Here is a 21,133-nt window from a genome sequence, read left to right on the forward strand (position 1 = left end):
GTACTCCAAATGACGAACCTTTTCCATTTTCCTGCATAGTTCCTTCTTGTTGAAGGTCTGCGGGCTTCAAGGATAATGTCTTTAACCCTTTGTGAAAGGTCTGGGTTAGTTACTGCTATGTGATGTTCCAGGCAGTCAGTTGCAAGGTTTTTAGGTTTGGATGTATGATGCTGTAGTTGTTCTGAGTTAACATCAGAGGCATCAGGGGTATTGACCACATTTTCATCCGAGACATGCTCCTCAGCAATGGGTACCAGTGTTGTCTTGGCCAGTTCGGAGCTATCAGAATTATCCTTGGACGTTCCTCTTTGATTTTCAGTAGTACCTTGTGCATCAAGGGAAGAGGTGGAAATGCATATGCTGTCAGGCCTTTCCAGCTGAAGGATAGAGAGTCCACCTTCCATGCAAGTGGGTGGAATGTCCTTGTGCAGAATTTTTTGAGCTGGTGATTTTGTGGGAAGCGAATAGATCTATTTGTGGCATTCCCCATTTCTTTGTGATGGCCTTGAAGATGTCCGGGTGTAGCATCCATTCGTGAGCATCCGAGGTGGTTCTGCTTAAAATGTCTGCTAGGGTGTTCTCTTTTCCGGGTACAAATATTGCCTTTAACTGGATGTTGTAGCTTAGAGCCAGATTCCAAAGGTCCAAAGTCATTCTGCATAGGGGGTATGAATGAGTGCCTCCCTGTTTGTTGATGTACCACATGACTGTGGTGTTGTCTGTCCTTATCATCAAATGGCCTTCTTTGAGGAATGGTCTGAATTTTAGCATTGCCAGTTTTACTGCCAGCATCTCTTTTTGGTTTATGTGCAGTTGCAGCTGTTCCTGAGTCCACAGTCCTTGTACGCATTTGTCCAGCATGTGTGCCCCCCATCCTAGGTCTGAGGCGTCCGTTGTGATGGTTTGGCTTGCTCGGAAGTTGTGGAAGGGTAGGCCTGGGTTTGACTGGCATGCCTGAGCCCACCATAGGAACTCCTGTTTTAAGCATGGGATTAGTGGCATTTCTGTTTCTAAGCTGTGCCTGTGTTGAGACCATAAATTCTTTAGGTACCACTGTAACTTTCTCATATGCAGTCTGGCATGTGGGACCAAGATTATGCATGATGCCATGAAGCCCAAGGCCTGCAGAACTTTTCTTGCTGTTAGTTTGTTCTGCTTTGTTAATGCCAAGAAGTAAAGAGGAAGCTCTTTTTGTTTTTCTGCAGTTAGGAATGCCATTTGTTTTACTGTGTCCAATTCCGCGCCCAAGAAAGTTCTTGTCTGGGATGGTATCAGCCTTGACTTTTGTAAATTGACTGTGTATTCCAGGGCTTGAAGCAAGTAAATGACCCTTTGTAAATCTGTTGTCAGGTTGCTTTTGTTGTCCGCTTGTAACAGGCAGTCGTCCAGGTATGGATAAATTTGGATTCCCTGTACTCTGCAGTGAGCGATTACTGATGCCAGGCATTTTGTGAATACTCTGGGCGCAGTAGATAAGCCAAAGGGCAATGCTGAGAATTGATAATGCTCTGATCCTGCAAGAAATCTGAGGTATCTTCTGCAATTTGGTCGAATGGGGACGTGCAGGTATGCCTCCTTGAGATCTAGAGTTACCAGCCAACACTCCTTGCCCAGCATGGGAAGAAGTTGCTGTAGGGTCAGCATTTTGAATTTTGGGACAATGATGTATGTGTTTAAGATGGACAGGTCGAGAATAGGTCTCCAGTTTTTCTTTTCTTGGTACTAGGAAGAGTCTGGAGTAGAATCCTTTGCCCTGTTCTGTTATTGGTACTCTTTCCACAGCTCTCATCTTTGTTAATTCCGCTATTTGGTGCAGGGCTTCTATTTTTTGATTTGGGGGCAGGTTTGGCATTCCTCTTTTTACTGGTAAAGTGTGGAAGTGGAACCGGTAGCCTTGGTCTATTGTTTGCAAAATCCACTTGTCTTTTGTGATGTAGTGCCAATTTTTCGAGAATAAGGCTAACTTTCCGCCTAATGGTGCTGCTATTTGCTCCCTGGTAGGCGGAATCAGAACCAAGTCACTGTGATGGTCCTGTTGCAGTGGCAGTGGTTGTGTCTGTGCCTCGGTTATTGCCTTGCCACTGTCGTCCTCTGTAGGCACCTCCTCTGGATTGATTTCTGCCCCTAGAGCGTCTGTTCCTGCCCCTTTGTGATCTTGTGGAGTCAGGAAAGGACCAATTTTTGGCAGGCCAGTTCCTGCTAAACCTTGGAGGCTGAACCTGTAGGAAATCTTTAACTGTTTGTACAGATTTTGCCTTCTCTTCCATTTTCTTCATTACCTGCTGGGCAGGTTCCCCAAATAGACTGGCCTTATCCATAGGAGCATCCAATAGCTTAGCTTTAACATGATCCGGTAAGACCTGTTCTTTCAACCATGCATGCCTTCTTATCACTGTGCCAGTCATGGCTGATCTAAATGAAGCCTCCAGTGCATCATAGCCACATTTTAAGGAATGGTTACTAACCTGTTGGATGTTATTCACCATTTCTAATACATATTTCTTATCTAAAGATTCATCAGAGGACAGCTTTTTAATTAACTGATCAAGCATAAACTCTTGGTATTGGATCATGTGAAACTGACAGTTTAAAGCTCTAGCTGAGAGAGTAGCAGAGGTGTAGACTTTTTCTCCATCTCTCTAAGGACCTGGATTCCCTTTCAGAGGGAATAGGGTTTTTTGCTGTGGTCGAGGCCACTGCCTTAGGCCCCTGGGATATAGTTTCGGGGTCTGCAAGTGGGGCCTTGTATAGATGGTGATGAGTGTCTGGCACCCTGTAAAATCTATCTGGTTTGGCAGGGGCTGGAGGTAAAGAATCAGGTGCAGTGCAGACATCATTAAATGCATCGTCCACAACAGACAGGACAGGAGGTATAGCTAAGGGTCTATGTTGTGGTAAGTGCAGAAAAGTCCTAAGCCTTTTTCTTGAATCTGAGAAATCCTGTCCCTGCCATTGGAATTGTTCTCTCGTGGCATGTAAGGTTTCCCCAAAGGAGAATTCCTCTGGTGGAGAGGCAGCTGGAATGGATTCTTCAGCATCGGAGTCTTCATAATTGGAAAAAGGAGCCTCTGGCTGGTCTGTAATGTCTGAGTCATCCGCAGAATCATCAGAGGACACAGGCTCGGGGGGCTCTGCTCTAGGTCTCTTTTCTGGGGGCTGAGAGGCCCTGTCTGGGTGAGATTGGGATCCCCTAATTAAGGATATTAAATCTTCTGCCAGAGTAAGCATTTGTGAACTAGAAGTGGGCCTGATTGAGGGGGGTTTAACAGGCACTGATTTAGCAGATTTGGCTGCTTTAGCCCTGGCAAAGGCCTTAATAGACATGGCTGCAGGAGGCCTAGCAGCACCACGTGCTGGGGTAGAGACATCCAAAGGGATGGTGTCTGATAAGTCACTAGGAACCACAGTTGTAGGCAAAATTTCTGAGGCTGATTCAGGTAAGGTAGCAGGAGCCTCAGTAGTAGTCATGGATTCGGCTGAAGATTGATCAGTTTTCTCGGTTTCGGCCGAAACAGAGACACTCGCGGTTTGCTTAACCGTGGTTTCGGCCGAAACCGCGGACCGCGAGTGTAGGTCTTTTTCTTTGCGTTTTTTAACAATTTGGGTAGTCGGAGGATCCGACGGCATAATGTACGCAAAATCTGAGCCGAAAAACTGTTCAGCAAACTCCGACCGATGCCTAAGCGTTCGTCGGTTGAAGGAAGCACAGGCCGAACAGGCTGCTACGTCGTGGTCTAGGCCTAAACAAGGCAAACAGTAAGAGTGGAAATCTTTATGAGGTATTTGTTTCCCACAAGTTAAACAGTTATTGACTTTTTCTGACATCGGCTGAGGCAAGAAAGAGTCCCCAACGGGGTACTTAGCTTTAGAAGTCTTGAAGTAGTATTCGGTAGTAGTAATCTCTGGATCTGACCGACCGGCACTTGCGAACAGCTTCTGCTTGACCACGCCGCAAGAAAGACTGAGGAAAATGGCGTCGGCTGATGCCTTTATACCCGAAGACCAGCAGAGATGACGTCGGGTGAAGTGCGACATCAGCCGAAGCCGGACCCAGACTTTGGAATCCGGCCGACCGAAGGGCTGCCTGACGACAGGACAACCCATTTGTTATGACTGCAGATGCATCCATGAAGGACATCATATGTATGGCTCTCATGCACGCAACCAAGTCCAGAAGATTTAGGATCTTTGCTTGGAAGGGTTTGCATAGGTATTTTTATACCGCAAGCAGACTTCCTAGAATTTTTCCTGCAGTAGATAGCAAATATTGGAGGTGTGATGAAGAACAAAGAGGTAATAAAAATTCCGTACAGAGTACTCTTTCAGAAATACTGGATGAGCAAACTGCTGAAAGTATAGACATTTTTCTTTTGAGTTGGGATACAGGATCTGAATTGCCTAGACACAGTAAGACCTTATTAAGTTATTCTGTTGGCTGCTGAAAATGAAAATCAAAGTCTACATTAGCTGTATTTGAGGTAAGACCTTATTAAGTTATTCTGTTGACTGCTGAAAATGAAAATCAAAGTCTACACTAGCTGTATTTGAGGTAATGACTTAGAAAAGAGTTAAAAGAACTGTATGAGGGATCTTTAGAAAAGGGAAGGAGCGAATTACAATGAAGTAAATGGAAACTGTGGAAACAATAAATGCATAATAATGTTTAGGAGGAGGAGATAAGTTTAAGGGATGGCAGGAATTCAGCCATTTTTAAATGAGGACTCATGATAGTAACAAAAAAATATGTGATGTACATTGTATTTAAAAGGAAAAATGTTAAAATGGTTTATTTTCTTATTTGTAAATGTATGTGTGCCTATGTCTTAAGTGATAACTTAATAAAGGTAAAAAGAAAGCACAACAGTGCAATCATGTAAAAAAGTAGATGAAGCAATAAATACTATGGTCTACAGGAGGGATAAGTAGGGCAGTTCATAAAAAGTCTAGAACTAACAAAAATCAGTTGATTCTGACCTAAATGTAGACTGTTTAGTACAATGGATATATACAAGTGTAGTGTGTTAAAATGTAAAAAAGTTTCCCACAACGAAAAAAGATTTTGGAAAATGTGGCCTGGCCATGTCTCCGATATTAGCTGCAGGCATGGTAAGATTTTATGGACAGGAAACTAGATGGCAATACTATGGCTTCAGTCCTTCTGGCTGACTAGAATGGATCTCCTTATCTCATATTCCAAGTTTAAGAACTTAGTAAGGCACACTTCTGAAATCCAGTGGTACCTATATTATATCTACTAAACGGTGGCAGAATGCCCATGATGGTCAGACCACTTCCATCAAAGTGTGTTGGGCTCAGTCCAATGATGACTCACAGGCAAAGAAGCAAAGAAAAGGGAGGTAACAATGAATAGCATTTTTGCCTTAATGGAATGAAAATGTCATCAGTTTTACTGAATAGCACAGAGAGGCAAAAGACCTAGATTAAAAATTTAAGACAGTGTCTGTAAACAATGACAAATGTAAATCTGTATGATTAATTGGTCTAGGTCTTCTTTCATGCATAAGTCTAAAAACTAAAAAGATGTCCTGTGTTCAGCAGCTTACTGCACTTTCAATGGGAAATACCTTTTGAAGGATACCGATATTGCAAAGTTGCTTGTCACAGCTGAAGGGTAAGTGCAACATTTTAGTTGTTTTCAAATAGTTTTACTGAACGTTGCTATTTTGCACAGCTATATTTTCACTTAGCACTCCAAACTGAGACAGCTAGTGCTCAACATGACAATCAGTCCCCTATGTAATCAATAATATACTAAAGAAACTTCTGCATATATTAAATGTACATGCCTCTATTACCCAACTTACCTGAAACACCCGTTGATCTGTTTCAGAGTCTTCAGTAATGTTTGACTCCACACCCACGAGCTTACCCGCTTTTTGTAATTCAACTTCATTCTCATCACCATTTTCGTCCATCTCACATCTGCTCAAAAAAAAAAAAGAATACAAGACTGTTAATTTCCTTAATATGAAGGGTACTCTTTACTACAAACCAAGCCTCAAGACATTAGATCATATCACTTTTCTAACCACCAGATGTGTGTATGTCTGAAAACATGTCAAAGAATCCCCTTCTTGTGCCTGAAGCAGTTTTATCACGTGTCAGATATTCAGCCAGAAATAAAAAGCAACTACATAGTTCACCTTAAAGTCTTGACACAAGATGCTAGGTAATGAAACTGCTACCATAGACATCACATGAAAAAGTAACATTGTAGAAAGTAAGTAAGCTACTCATTTTAACTATATAGCTTATTTAATGAAATGCAAATGTTTAAAGAAAAAAACTATAACATGTATAACAGATGTGTTTTAAAAGTCACAAGTATGAATCCTGATGTTCTAAAATTTGAAAGTCTGAGAACTATTCTGTCCTGCACAAACTATTTTAAAATGTATAAACTTTGCCAATTTAAACAACCTTACAATTTTTTTTTTGCAGGGGTGGACATGAACTATCACATACAGGCACAAAAAGTACAGTTTTGTACCTACCATAAATGTAGATGTTCGAGTGTACACCCTGCTGCAGTCATCACTCTTGGGTTATCCTGTCGTCAGACGGTCCCGCAGTCGGCCGGAATTCCAAAGTCTTGGTCCGGTGTCGGTTGCTGTCGCTTCTTCCCTGACGTCAGTGCGCCAGGGGTATATATAATGCAACCGATGCCATTTTCTTCAGTTTTTCTTGCCCCAGATGTCAGGTGCCCCCCAAAAGGTGGTCAGTAATTAGTACCAAATTGAGTAAACTTTGCACAAACACAAAATCCCTTCAGCTATAAGCAAATACATCAGGAAGGTATTGTAGAGATTTAGCCAGTTAGATAAGAGGGGATGGAGGGAGGGTAACCTGGACTGCAGCAGGGTGTACACTCGAACATCTACATTTATGGTAGGTACAAAACTGTACTATGTTCATCGTGTTACCCTGCTGCAGTCATCATACTTGGGTTGAATCCCAAAGCTAAGGATGGGTGGAGGAATCATAGAGGGTTAGAGGAGGCTAGATGGCCCTGCAGAACTGCAGTGGCGAAGCCCGCCCTAGTCTTAGAGTAAAGTGGTAAGTGATAGTGTTTGGAAAAGGTGTGTACTGAACTCCAAGTTGCAGCTTCCAAAATCTCCTTGGTTGGAACCCCCCTGAGAAAGGCTGTAGAAGTAGCTGTTGCCCTGGTAGAGTGGGGCCTAATGGTAGCAGGAACTGGTTTTCCATGATGGGTATAGCAGAAACGTATGCAATGGCCTATCCATTTGGAAATGGTTTGTTTTGATATAGCCTTCCCTTGTGAAGCTGTAGCATAGGATACAAAGAGCTGGTCAGATTTTCTGAAAGTCTTCGTTTTGTCCAAGTAGTAACGAAGTTGCCTGTGAATGTCCAAGGAATGCAGGAGTCTCTCACCTTTGTTCTGTGGATTTGGGAAGAAGGTGGGTAAGTGGATGATTTGATTTAAAGCCACACTGGAAACCACCTTAGGCATAAAGGAAGGATTAGTTCGTAGAGAAACTCTGTCTTGATGGAAAATGAGGAAAGGTTCCACTGCCATTAGTGCCTGTAGCTCTGAGACTCTTCTAGCTGAAGTTATTGCTAGCAGCAAGGCAGTCTTCCATGATAGGAACTGTAGATCTGCAGAGAAAGCTGGTTCAAAGGGAGGTAGTGTTAATTTTTCCAAAACAAAATTGAGGTCCCATGTTGGTGTAGGTGCTCTCCTGGGTGGCCTAATGTTTTTTGCCCCTCTGAGGTACTGCTTTAGAAGTGGATGCAAAAATAAGGGTGGATCCATGTTGTAGTGGGCTGAAATAGCTGAAGCATGGATTTTAATGGAGGAGAAAGAAAGTCCTTTGTGCAACATCTCAGTTAAATACTGTAGAATGTGAGGCATGTGAGGCTGAATTGTGTCTTGGCCTTTGGCTTGGTTCCAGGCACAAAACCTTTTCCATTTGTCCGAATAAGCCTTCCTGGTGCTTGGCCTCCTAGCTTCCAGAATAACATCCATAACTGCTTGGGAAAGAGGAGCTGGCTGGATGCATAGTTGATTTGCCATGCAGCCAGATTTAAGATTTTGAGCTGGCTGTGAAGAATCTGATTGTTTTGTTGTGTGAGCAAATGGGAAATTTGTGGTAATATCCAAGGTGGGCCGTGGGCCATGTTCCTCAATAGTTGGTACCAGTGCTGGCGTGGCCAGTCTGGGGCTATGAGAATCAGTCATGGTCTCTCCTTTCTGACTTTCAGAAGTACCTTTGTGAGGAGAGGCAATGGAGAGAAGGCATATACTGTCAGGTTTTTCCAAATGAAAGAGAGAGCGTCCACTTTCCAAGCTTGATGGTGAAGTTTCCTTGTACAAAATTGTGTTAGTTGGTAGTTTTGAGGACTGGCAAACAGGTCTATGTCTGGAAGGCCCCATTTTTGAGTTATCATTGTAAATACTTGTGGATCTAGTTTCCACTCGTGGGGATCCATGATGTTTCTGCTGAGGTCGTCTGCCAATGTATTCTTCTTTCCTGGCAGGAATTGAGCTTGTAACTGAACTTGGTAAGCCAGAGCTGTGTTCCATAAGATCATTGCTTGCCTGCATAGAGGGTAGGAGTGAGTACCCCCTTGTTTGTTTATGTACCACATTACTGTGGTGTTGTCCGTCTTTATTGTAAGTTGTCCTGGATGTAATAGATTCTTGAAGGCTGTCAGAGCTTTATGTACAGCTAGCATCTCTTTTTGATTGATGTGCAGATTCCTTTGATCTGCAGTCCATACGCCTTGAACGCACCTGTCCTGCCATGTGTGCCCCCCAGGCGTAGTCTGATGCATCTGTTGTGATAGTTTGCCTGGCTGGGGGCAAGGTGAAAGGCTGACCCTTGTTGAGGTGACATGCCTGTGACCACCATAGAAACTCCTGTTGTAGGCAGGGAATAAGAGATATCATTGTGTCCAAGCTGTGGCTGTGTTGAGACCATACGCTTTTTAGGTACCACTGTAATTTCCTCATATGCAGCTTTGCAAATGGTATTAGTAGTATGCAAGATGCCATGAAGCCCAAGGCCTGCAGAATTTTTCTTGCAGTTAATTGGGTCTTTGTTGCCATTGTTTTGAAATATTGAATCAGTTGTAGTTGTTTGTCTGGCGTCATATAAGCCTTCTGGGCCGTTGTATTCAAGCTGGCACCCAGGAATGTCATATTTTGTGAGGGTACTAGTTTTGACTTCTTTTCATTTACTGTGTACCCCAGGCAATTTAGTAGATGTTTTACAAAAGCCAGATGATGTAAGAGAATGTCCTTGCTTTCTGCTTGGATGAGGCAGTCGTCCAGGTATGGGTATATTTGAATTCCTCTTTGTCTGCAGTATGCAATTACTGGTGCCAAGCATTTTGTGAAGACTCTGGGCGCAGTAGATAAGCCAAAGGGCAGTGCAGAGAATTGGTAATGGGTTGAACCTGCAATGAAATGGAGGTATCTTCTGCAACTTTGTCTGATAGGGACATGCAGGTATGCCTCCTTGAGGTCCAACGTTACTAGCCATGCTTCCTTGCCCAACATGGGAAGAAGCTGCTGTAGTGTTAGCATCTTGAATTTGGGTACTTGTAAGAAGGTGTTTAGAATTGAAAGGTCCAGAATTGGTCTCCAGGCATTGTCCTTTCTGGGCACTAGAAAGAGTCTTGAGTAAAATCCCTGACCTTGCTCTCGAGTAGGTACCAGTTGAATGGCTCTCATGTCCATGAGAGCTGTAATTTGTTTTTGTGCCTCTGCCCATTGATTTTGTGGCAGGTTTGGCATTCCTCTTTTCATTGGCAAGGTGTGAAAATGGAATCTGTATCCTTGTAAAATTATGTCTAGGACCCATTTGTCCTTTGTGACAATGTGCCAGTTGTCTGAAAAAAGTGCGAGTTTTCCTCCCAAGGGGGCTGCCAAGAGAGTGTTGCTTGGCCAGATGAGGTGCAAGTCATTGAGTTTGCCTTCTGGTAAATTGGGACCTGTCTTCTCCTCCCTTCTGTGTTGTAGTGCCCCATTGGCGAGGTTTGTACTGGGCTTGTGGTTGTCCTCTGCCTCTTGGACGTCTGTATTTACCCCTCTGTGGTCTGTCAGTAGCTGGAAAGGACCAATTTTTTGTTGGCCAGTTTCTGAAGCGAGGGGGCTGTACCTGTAGGAAATCTTTGACTGTCTGCATAGATTTTGCCTCATCTTCCATTTTCTTTAAGACTTCTTCTGCTTTAACTCCAAAAAGAACATCCTGCTGTAAGGGAGCATCTAGAAGCTTTGCTTTAACATGATCAGGCAGAGTTTGTTCCTTTAACTAAGCATGCCTACGTATAACAGACCCAGTGACAGCTGCTCTGCAGGAGGCCTCCAAAGAATCAAACCCACATTGTAAGGTATGTTTGCCCACCTGTTCAGTTGCATGCAACAGATCCTGCATTTCTTTCAATTCAGACTGTTGAGGGAGAGTGGTCATTTTTTGCTTTAACTGAGAGATTAGAAATTGCTGATACTTAAGCATGTGAAATTGGCAATTTAGTGCCCTCCTACCTAGAGTGGCTGAGGTGTAAACCTTTTTCCCCCACCTGTCTAGTGCTCTGGAATCCCTCTCAGAGGGTACAGGATTTTTAGCCATAGAAGCCTTAGCCCCTTTGGGACCCTGGGAGATTGTCTCTGGGACAGCAACAGGGCTTTTATAAAGAAATTTGTGGGAATCAGGCACTCTATAGTATCTGCCAGGCTTGGCCGGAGCAGGAGATAGAGAGTCTGGGTTCAAACTGGATTCTAAGTAAACATCATCCACAATGCCTAAAACTGGTGGGATGGCAAGTGGTATGTGCTGGGGGAGTAAAAGAAACTCTCTGAGCCTTTTCTTCGAGTCAGAGTAGTCCTGACCTTCCCAGTGAAAATGTTCCCTCATAGTGTGTAAAGTTTCCCCATAGGAGTAGTCTTCAGGAGGAGAAGATGAGGGAATGGAATCCTCAGCATCAGAATCTTCATAAGGGGAGAAGGAGTAATCTTGGTCCTCAGAGGAGTCTGAAGAAATGGACACTTGTTCAGAGGATGCATAATCTTCCTCTTGTCTAGGCCTTTTGTCTGGAGGGGGCTGGGAACCCCTGATTAAAGAGATCAAATCTTCAGCCATTTTGAGCATCTGTTTCTTAGGCATGGGGCCTTGAACAGGGGACTGAAGTGTAGTCCTTTTAGATTTAATAGGAGTCTTCGTCTTAGGATACGTTTTAATGGTGAGCGTCGGTCTGAAAACGCCTTCAGAAACCGATGGCGTTTCTGCAGTACCGACATCTTTCTCAGCAATGTCATCAGTAGGGCCTGAATAAAATGGTTGCGTCGGCCTGGTACATTCCGTCAAAAGTTCCGAAGCGGTCTCAGGTTCCAGATCTGCGGTAGTCAGGGGCTGCGTCGGAGCCTCACTGAGGACCGGAGACCGGACCAGCCGAGGCCTCAGAATCTGGCTTAGGCTGTCTGTCCTTATCCTTGCGTTTTTGTGCACTCCTGTAGTCGGTTGCTCCGACGGCATAGTGTAGTTAAATTTAATACCGAAGTAGTGTCGTGCGAAATCAAAACGTCTTTTAATAGTACGCTTATTAAATCTAGCACAAAAACGACAACTAGTGACGTCGTGGTCTGGGCCTAGGCAAGGTATGCAATAAGAATGAAAATCCTTTTGAGGTATTTGCTTCCCACAAGAAATACAATTGTTAACTTTTTCTGACATCGGTCTGGGGCAAGAAAAGTTTCCCCAATGGGGTACTTAGCTTTATAGAAGACTTCAGTCTGAAATTCGAATTCGAAAATCTCAGGAGTTGGCCGACCGGCACTTGTGAACTGCTTCTGCTTCGGGCACCGCGCGGCAAGAAAGACTGAAGAAAATGTCGTCAGTTGCATTATATATACACCCCTGGCGCACTGACGTCAGGGAAGAAGCGATAGCAACCGACGCCGGACCAAGACTTTGTAATTCCGGCCGACTGCGGGACCGCCTGACGACAGGATAACCCAAGAGTGATGACTGCAGCAGGGTAACACGATGAACATCCTATTTTATTTTTTTATGTAGAAGATACCCCCACAACCCAAAGCAAAACCCTAACTCTGAAAATGTAACCTTAAAATAATCTTAATGCAACTAAATGAAAATATCAATCCTAATCACAAACTAAACACAGTCACCAATTTATGCTCAGCAACATTCAGTCAAGTGGCATTTTGCATAATCCCCTTAACATTTGCATACATGAAACTTTGCTTAGAACAATGTGTGTGTAATGAAATCAAAATGCTACTAAATGAATCCATACATCCATCCACAACACCTTTTTCCTATTTTGCTCATGGGGTCACAGTATCACTTCAACACTGACAATCGTCTAGAGCCAAGGTTTACACCTCCGGGTGGCTGTCAAGTAAAAGAAGTAAAATGCTCAGTTATACTGTCCAGCACTTTACTGCATCTGAAACTGTGTGGCAAGATTTTTAAGACCGCATATAACCTGGCCATCTCAAAATTTAGTCAAACAAAGTTATGATATATAGTAAGACATATTAGTTAACTTAAAATTTCTGCTTTTCAACTATTCTGCACTCAGTGGACTAGATCACAGTTTCTCTACTTTATTGCTTTAGTGAAGTGCACAATACCTGCTGAATATGAAGCTTGATAAAGTGATGGTGGATCCACAAAGTAATTTTATGTTAGGAATTTACCATAAATGTTAAGGTTTGAGTAGTTTCACTGTTACAATCCTCACTCTTGGGATATCCTGCCTGCAGGCAGCCCACAGCTGGACAGTGATCAAAAACTCTTCCCAGTTCCAGGTTTCAGTCTGATATCTTATCTCCAGTGTAGGGAGAAATGCAGTATTTAAAAACTGCATCAGCCAGTATTACCTCCAGATGTTTCTTGTCCTGGAAGAATCACAGAAGAAACACGTGGCCCCCACAGCACTGTGGACTATGTGGAACATACACTACTGGCCATTGTCCACCCCAAGATACCCCAATCCCAATATTCCAAGAGGAAGGGTAACAAAAGAAGGGATTAGAATCTGGTAAAGTAGAAACAAGGTGGGGAAGAGGGATGAGACTACCACCTTAATTCCAGAGAAATACCAGGAAAAGGGGAATGAAGGGAGCTGAAACTATTCAAACAAATAAATTTATGCTAAGATCCCAACACAACTGTACTATGCTCATCATAGTATTCACTGTTGAAATCCACACTCTTGAGAAAATTCCCAAAGCAGAGATAACAGGGAGGAATGAAATATCTGGAAATCAAATTAGACCTTGCAGGACAACAGAAGCAAATATTGCTCTAGCTCTAGATGCAACTCCTAAGTTGTAGTGCTCTGAAAAGTGTGTACAAGGGACCACGTGGTTGCTTCTAGGATGGCCTAGGTAGAGATTCCTTCAAGGAAGGCTGTGGCAGCCGTGGTAATGTTCCTTTTGTGTGTTCTAATGTGAAGGCTTGCCATAAGACATTAAGACTACATACAGTATATCATACATGTGCTCAAGCAAAGGGGGTAGCAAATATAAACGAGCTAATAAAAAAAAAAAGTTTTAAGCACTGAAGTTCTCAAGTGCTAAAAAGCTTCTCTCATCTCAAAATGGAAGTTAACACCTCTTTCGTTTGTTAAAAAAGTTGAGTAAGCTGCTTTACAATCAGTGTTTGCTGCTTGGAGGGGAGGGAGGCTGTAGCAGTAAAACAAAGGTAAATAATCTAATTTGGGTTGTAAGAAGGTGATGGGCAGCAGGCAACAGGTGTACAGACATCAAAGAACATAAAGTGGGTAGGGATCCTAACTGTAAGCAGGGGGCAAGGCATGCATTAGAGGTTTTGGACCTGAATTAGTTAATGGCTGCAGCTGTAATGGTGGGCTATTTAATCCCCATAGAAACAGCAGCAGCTAATGCATTGACCTGCTTGTTTGTGCTTATGAATGGATATTTCCTTGTCAAGTGGTCAGTTCTGGTACCATCATAATCACTTCTGCAGTTGACAGAAATAGTGGTAGCCTCTTTCTTCAATTACCCCTGGACTCTTAGTTCATTAGGTCTAGTGTGCATAATGGTGTTTCTGATGGATTTTGCTGCTCTGCCTGCTGCTATTGACATTGCTGTTCTTTCAGGAGGGAGAGAAGAGATAATGAGAATATTCTAGCTTCATGTGTTTTATTTGTTTTTCTCTGCAGAAAGACAGATGTAGTCTGGAACTGAAAAGTTAAGAAACAAGAGACAAGTTGATTAGCCTGGCTAGGCACTCAGGAGCACCCATAACCAGCTCTGTTTGGTGAAGTTAATAACTTGTTATTGAGCTGAAAGCAAAGTAGACAAATGACTGTGTGTGTGTGTGTGTGTGTGTGTGTGTGTGTGTGTGTGTGTGTGTGTGTGTGTGTGTCTGTGTGTGTCTGTGTGTGTCTGTGTGTGTCTGTGTGTGTCTGTGTGTGTCTGTGTGTGTCTGTGTGTGTGTGTGTGTCTGTGTGTGTGTGTGTCTGTGTGTGTGTGTGTCTGTGTGTGTGTGTGTCTGTGTTTGGTGTATCTATCATGTGCTGCTGATTTGGCTGTTATTTAACTGGAAACGTAGCATTTTTGTAATGTTTGCTGGAGGGATGGGGGCACAGCACAAAGTACTGCATATTTCTCTTCATCTTAGGCTAATCATGATTTCAGCTTCCAAAGCAAGCATCTGAATTCATGATGCTAATTTATTTGTATTTGTTTTTCTTTGTGTGTGTGCATGTGGTTGTTTATAATGTGCACTTTTGTTGATCTGACATTGCTAATTCAGATATCTTCTATTACTTTGCAGAACATTACAATAAGATTGGATGTGTGTGTGTGTGTGTGTGTGTGTGTGTGTGTGTGTGTGTGTGTGTGTGTGTGTGTGTGTGTGTGTAGTGTACCTCTTTGTTCTGCAGTTTGTTGATTTGACAGTGATCACTGAGATCTCTTTGGTTATTTTGATGGAAAGTTGTGCTGTTTCAAGAGCTTAACAGCACAACAAACAATTATGTTCACCTTATAGGTTTCATAGGTAGGTACTAGGCTATTGGCCCTTGGGTCTATATAAACCTAGCCAAAAAGGTACCCTGGCTTTTGCCACCCAAGAAAATTATTTTCCTGTGCCCCTGTCGAGCAGAGCCACGGAGGTGATCCCCGGGGTGAATTTCCTATTTCCCATCCAATCAAATATTTTTCTTGAAGCATGCTAATGAGGAGCTTTGTTTGATATAGATAGGTAATTTGTTCCAGAGTACGGGAAGTCTCTGGGACAGGAATCTATCCCTCCAGCATGTTCTGTTTATTGTGGTGACAAGGTTTATGTCCCTAAAGCATGTAGCTCAGAGGGATTGAGATTTATTTAAGTGAAGCATGTCCAACAGCTCTGGGTTTGACATAGCTGTGTATCGTTATGCAGAGATCACCTCTGAGTAGGCGATATGCTACGGAGTAAATCTGGAGTTTTTTGAGACCGTCTGCGTAGGGCATCTGTTTGACGCAGGTAATCCTCTTTGTGAGGTACTTCTGCGGCCTTTGCAGTTGTTGTAGATGTCTTGTGAGGTACATACCAAAAGGGGCATTGTACTCTATGATGGGTCCAATGAGTGATGAGTACAGGGGAACAATGACCTCTTTTTTCCTGGATGAGAAACTTTTTGTGATGAGGTATGCCACGTAGAAGGATTTCCCGACTACTGTGGCGACATGATTATCAAAGGAGAGACTGCTGTCCACCTGTGTCCCAAGGTCTCATCACACTTTCAGGGTTAAGTAGACTACCACCTATGTGGTAGCTCATGGGTACAGAGTTTTTACCAAAGGGGATGACAATGCACTTTTTGGTATTGAGCTTGAGGCCATGGCTTTGACACCAGGCATCTGTCTCAGTGGGGCCCTTTTGTAGGATGTCCACATCGTTAGGAGTTCCGATTATGGCTCCTAGTTTGCAGTCATCTGTGAACTTCATTAGCCAAAGACCTTCTGTGTTAGTCTGTACTTCAGAAAAGTAGATACCAAACAGGAGCGGACCCAGGAATGAACCCTGTAGTACTCCACTTGTCACTGTTCTGAAGTCGGATTTTGAATCTACTATTTTCGCAGTGTGGGTTCTGTCAGTGAGCCAGTTGGCAACCCATCTTTTGACATAGGGATTTATACCCAGTTTAGTGAGTTTATTTATAACTCCAGAGTGGGGGATGGTGTCAAAAGCTTTGGCGAGATCTAGATAGGCTGTGTGAACCACCTTACCCTCGTCTACGGCTTTGGTGACTGCTTCAAAGAAGTCTATCAGGTTTAGGAGACATGATCTGCCTTTTACAAACCCGAACTGGGTGGGGTCCAGAGTTTGGAGATTACCAATGTCTTTGTTTATAAGTTCCATGATGATACGTTCTATGGTCTTGCAGACCAGGCTTGTTAGGCTAATGGGGTGGTAGTTCCCAGGGTCCGTGGTGGCTCCCCTTTGTGAAGTGGGATAACTGTCGTCGTGTGCCATTCAGTGGGCACAAAGCCTGAGGTGAGGCTATGATTGAACATGGTGCTTAGGTGGGGTGCCAGTTCATTCTGTAGTTCATGTAAAACACAGCCTGGGATGTTGTCAGGTCCCATGGATGCTGTGTTCTTGGCTTTGGAGAGTGTGGTTTTTGCCTGTGCAGTCATGATTACAGGAACTTTGCATTCTTCCGGTAAAGAGATGTGCCCTTTAGGGGGTGAGAGGGGGATAAAGTTAGCACTGAACCCATCTGCCAAGATGCTGGCAATATCAGTTGCTTCTGTATATTTAGTGCCATTGTGCTGTAACTCAGAGCAGATTTGAGTGTTGCCTATTGAGATTCTTGACATAGCTATAGAATGTTTTGTGGTTGTCTTTACAATCAGTGGTGATTTTGTTTTTGTAACTAGCTTTGGAGGATTTTATGAGGGATCTCAGCTTTTTACGGAGGCTGACCACGGATTTTGAATCTACTATTTTCGCAGTGTGGGTTCTCAGTCCTATTTGTACTCCAATCATGGGATTTTACTCTTTTTGCAACAGTTTCTTTCTTCTGTTGTAGAGTTTGTTTATGGCAGGGGACCACCAGATTGGCTTCCTTTTTTTTTGGAGGATAGCACGATCCATGCACTCGTGTAAGTGCTTATAAAGTGCATTTGTGTAGGATTCAGCAGTTGCACCTCTATTGTCTGTCTGCATAGGTATCGTGAAGTTTGCCACTTCTGTCTTAAGAAGTGTGAAGTTGGCTTTTGAGAAATTTTTTACTGTGGTTTCCCTAATGGGGGTGGGGACGGGATGTGGCTGTCTAGGGTGATTAGCCTGTGGTCGGATCTGACCAATGAGGAACTGACCTCTGGTGTGGAACACCAATCGCCCATATTGGTAATGGCCAGGTCTAGGATATTGCTGCTCCTGGTGGGGGTGTGGATAAGTTGATCCAAGGCATTGGAATTTATGAATTCCAGAAAGCGTTGAGCAAAAGAGTTGGTACATGAGTAGTTTTCCCAGTTAATGGTGCGGTAGTTGAAACTGCCCATTATTAGGGTGTTGGGTTGTACCCTAATATTTTCCAGTGTATCGAGAAATGAGAAGTGGGAATCCTGGGGCATGGTAGGAGATCTGTAGCAAGTTACAATTTGGATTGTGGTCTTTCCCAGAGTTAGTTGCACTTGGATAATCTCGGATGCATTATGCTGAGCAACTAGCCTGGAGGTGTGGAGATCCTTAATGAATATGGATACGCCGCCACCTTTAGTGCTTCGGTCCAGGTTAGGTGGCCGAAAGGTGTGTTATGAATTATAGCCTGTTAATTCAGAGGTGCTCTCAGGAGCCTTGAATCAGCACTGCACAGATGTCGAGGTTCTCCATTTTAAGGAGTGCCTCGAGTGAATGCATTTTGAGGTTTAGATGTCTAGCACTGAGTAGCATTACCCTCAGATTTTGCTTGCTTGTACCTGTTATGGTGGTGAATTTGTCATTTGAACCTTGCCTAAAAAAGGCACTATAGGGTTGGCCAGAGCCTTAGCCAGTATCCGGAATCCCAAGGGTGACAGGTGCAGGCAGTCTCTGGCAAAGCATCGTGGTCTGTCGATCATGTCATCCCAGGCAGAAAGATACTGGATCCCCTTAGAATGACACCAGAAGCTTAGCCAATTGTTGAAGTCAATCATTTTGTCCTTGTACTGTGGTATCATTTTGGGTGATGGCACGATGCTACTCAGGGCTAGGGTCATACCTGCCTGGGCTACAAGATCGGAGAGTTCCTCCATGTCTCTTTTCATGTAGTCCAGGGAGATATGTCTCAGGTCATTCACACCAACATGGACAATGACAGAGTCCTATTTGTACTTGTTGTGGAGTGTGAATTAATTTCCAAGAGAGCCCATCTGATTTATTTATGCTTCTTTTATTTTTGTGTGCGCGCGCATGCTCGCATGTAATGTACCTATGATGCATGCTGCAGTTGGCTGATATCATTATAAGATGTTTTTCATTATCTTAGTAGTAACAGAATACCCTTCTAATGTTCAGTTTCTCTGCACAAGAAAGTTGTCCTTATGTCAGAAGTAAAGAAATCCTATATATTTCATTAGAAAATGTATATATTATTTTCACTTGTAGCATGATGTGGCTATAATGCCAAGCTTTGGAGCAATTAAAGCTGTAGAGTCATATTATAAAGTGTACTGCAGTAGGAATTCTGAGGACAGAACTGCAGTTTTAGGTTTGTGTTGCAAGGAGGTACCCTAGTACAGTTAAGTTAAAATTTTTGTAATGACATTTTAGAGAAATACAAACATATTTTTTTTTCAAAGACAGGGCTTTGGTTCAAGTGCCTTTCTTATCACACCACAATATACTGGATTACACTTGGACTTCATTTTCATTTGGGTGCTACAGTGAACTTCTAGTTAAGTTTGCTGTAATCAACAATTATGTAAACAAAATTATTTCTATGTTGTTAAAACATAACTGCTAAAATTAAATTTATACTTCAAGAAATACACACACACACACACACACACACACACACACACACACACATGTGCACACACACATGCACACACACACACACACACACACACACACGTGCACACACGTGCACACACACAGGGGTAAACAAGCAGTGGCTATAATGGCATGCTTTCAAATAGCTAAAACGGAGGAGTCAGATTCAGAGATGTGCTGCACTGGAAGCTCCGAGTCTTGTGGGGTTTTTTTTCAGCTGAATACTGTTCCTTTTGTTTGAAATGTTTGTGAAGAACTCTCAAAGGGGGCAGAAATATAGCCATTCAAAGACAGGCCACAACATCATTAGTTCATCCGTCTTCACTGCCACAGACTGACATTATGCATTACACTCTGTCTTCATTCTGGGTGTTGTGGTGAACTTCTGTTCAGTATACTGCATGCAATAATGACCTAAAAGAATTCTTTACGGAGTTGCCAACACATAACAGGTAAAAACCTTTTGTATTTCACCGGAAAAAAACAACATGCAGTGGCCTCAACAGCATGCTATCAAGTCACTAAGGTCAAATTCATACGTATACTGCACTACAAAAGATCTGAGGTTAGAATTCCAGTCCTAGACATGTTTTGTGGTGGAGTACCATTTTATTGCATGAAAGTTTTGCAAAGAAATCTCAACAGTGGATAGATAGATAGCCCTTCAAAGACTGGCCCCAGTGGCATTGATTCATGTGTCTCTAGTGACCCAGTTTGACCTTTTGCAAAATATCATTAGTAAGGTGAGCAATGCTGCCATCTCAGAGTGCTTGGCTCTGGTTGAGTTCTTGCCTGTAGCCTCTTCTGTGAGAAGTCTGCATGTTCTCCTTGTCTCTGTGTAGATTTTTCTTTTGGACACACACGATTTATGGGCACATATACAACTTTTCTGGGTAGTAGTAACTGCTATCTTTCAAAAATAAGGTATAAAATGCATCACAAAACATCTAGTCTGCCAGAGCTTTGGGGGGGGGGGGTGGCTAAAGGATAGCCTAGGCTGCATAACTTGATTATGACACGGTTTAGTAGAGGCCTCTAACCTGGACCCCACCTAGTGTAATACTGGTCCTGCTCAGAGGTATGTACAGAAAGTTGCTATACCTTTTGGGGAAGGCTTGAAACAGTGTGGTCATTATTTCTTTAACTTTCCTCACAATCAAATCTTACATATTACACTGCATTAGTTTGTATGGAGGGCCAGAGACAGTGTGGTCATATCCAAATGAAAGTGTACTGATGAAGGCACACAACACCATTAATGATGGCCACAATAGGATTAGACCTTAGAATACAAAACGAAAAAAAAAAATGCCTACACCCTCGCTAATGTGTTCTGGGACTTGCTTCCCATGGTGTTGATAACAAAATGTAATAGAATGCCCCAACCACTTAGAAATAATTTGCTAGTTAATGACTTACCCTTCCCCTCTTTTCAAAACAAATAGCTGGTCAGTTTTCTGAAATATGTCATTCTGCACATGTTGAACTTCAGTCTTCTATGTGAACCAACAGAATTTAGGGCCCTTTCTCCTGAGTTTCAAGGGCTTAGGAAAAAAATACTTGAAGCTGAATGGTCTGGTGTAAGGTCAATTCAGTAATTACAACAAGCATAAAAGAAGGATTAATTTGTAAAGCAAAGGATTAGTTTATAAAGCCACTTTGTTTTGATGGAACACTAAAACAGGATGTTTGCACATTAAAGGTTTCAATTTTGAAACATATCTAGCAGAGGTAAAGTACAGTTGTGTACACTTACCATAAATGTAGATGTTCATGTGTATTCACTGTTGCAGTCATTACATTTGGGTAATCAGCTGGCAGGTTGCCCTCAGTCGGCCTGAATTCCAAAGTCTTGGGTTCTGCGTCGGTTGCTGTCTTCTCTTCCATGACGTCAGGTTGTCAGGGGTATAAAACATGCAGCCGACACCATTTTCTTTAGTTTTTCTTGCCCCCAATGTCAGGTGCCCCCAAAAAGGTAGCAATATTTTATTATATATATATATATATATATATATATATATATATATATATATAAACATGCATCAATATAAACTTTACCTTCATGACGGGGGGATGGTGGGAGGGTAACCTGGACTGCAACAGTGAATACACTTGAACATCTACATTTA

The 21,133-nt window shown here is 42.8% G+C and overlaps 1 protein-coding gene across 2 annotated transcripts in view; it reads right to left on the minus strand.

Annotated features, from left to right (window-relative positions):
- The window catches only part of CARF (calcium responsive transcription factor), a 2,518,000-nt gene that overhangs the window by 2,186,440 nt on the left and 310,427 nt on the right, over window positions 1–21,133 (minus strand). For both annotated transcript variants that reach the window (XM_044075092.1, XM_044075091.1), the window contains exon 3: window positions 5,826–5,943. In XM_044075092.1, coding sequence (XP_043931027.1) covers window positions 5,826–5,936 — 111 coding nt within the window. In that variant the 5' untranslated portion in view covers window positions 5,937–5,943. The remainder of the gene's footprint in view (window positions 1–5,825; window positions 5,944–21,133) is intronic.

Source organism: Protopterus annectens, chromosome 6.part0 (assembly GCF_019279795.1).
Source record: "Protopterus annectens isolate FY-2018-M chromosome 6.part0, PAN1.0, whole genome shotgun sequence".
NCBI lineage: Eukaryota > Metazoa > Chordata > Ceratodontiformes > Protopteridae > Protopterus > Protopterus annectens.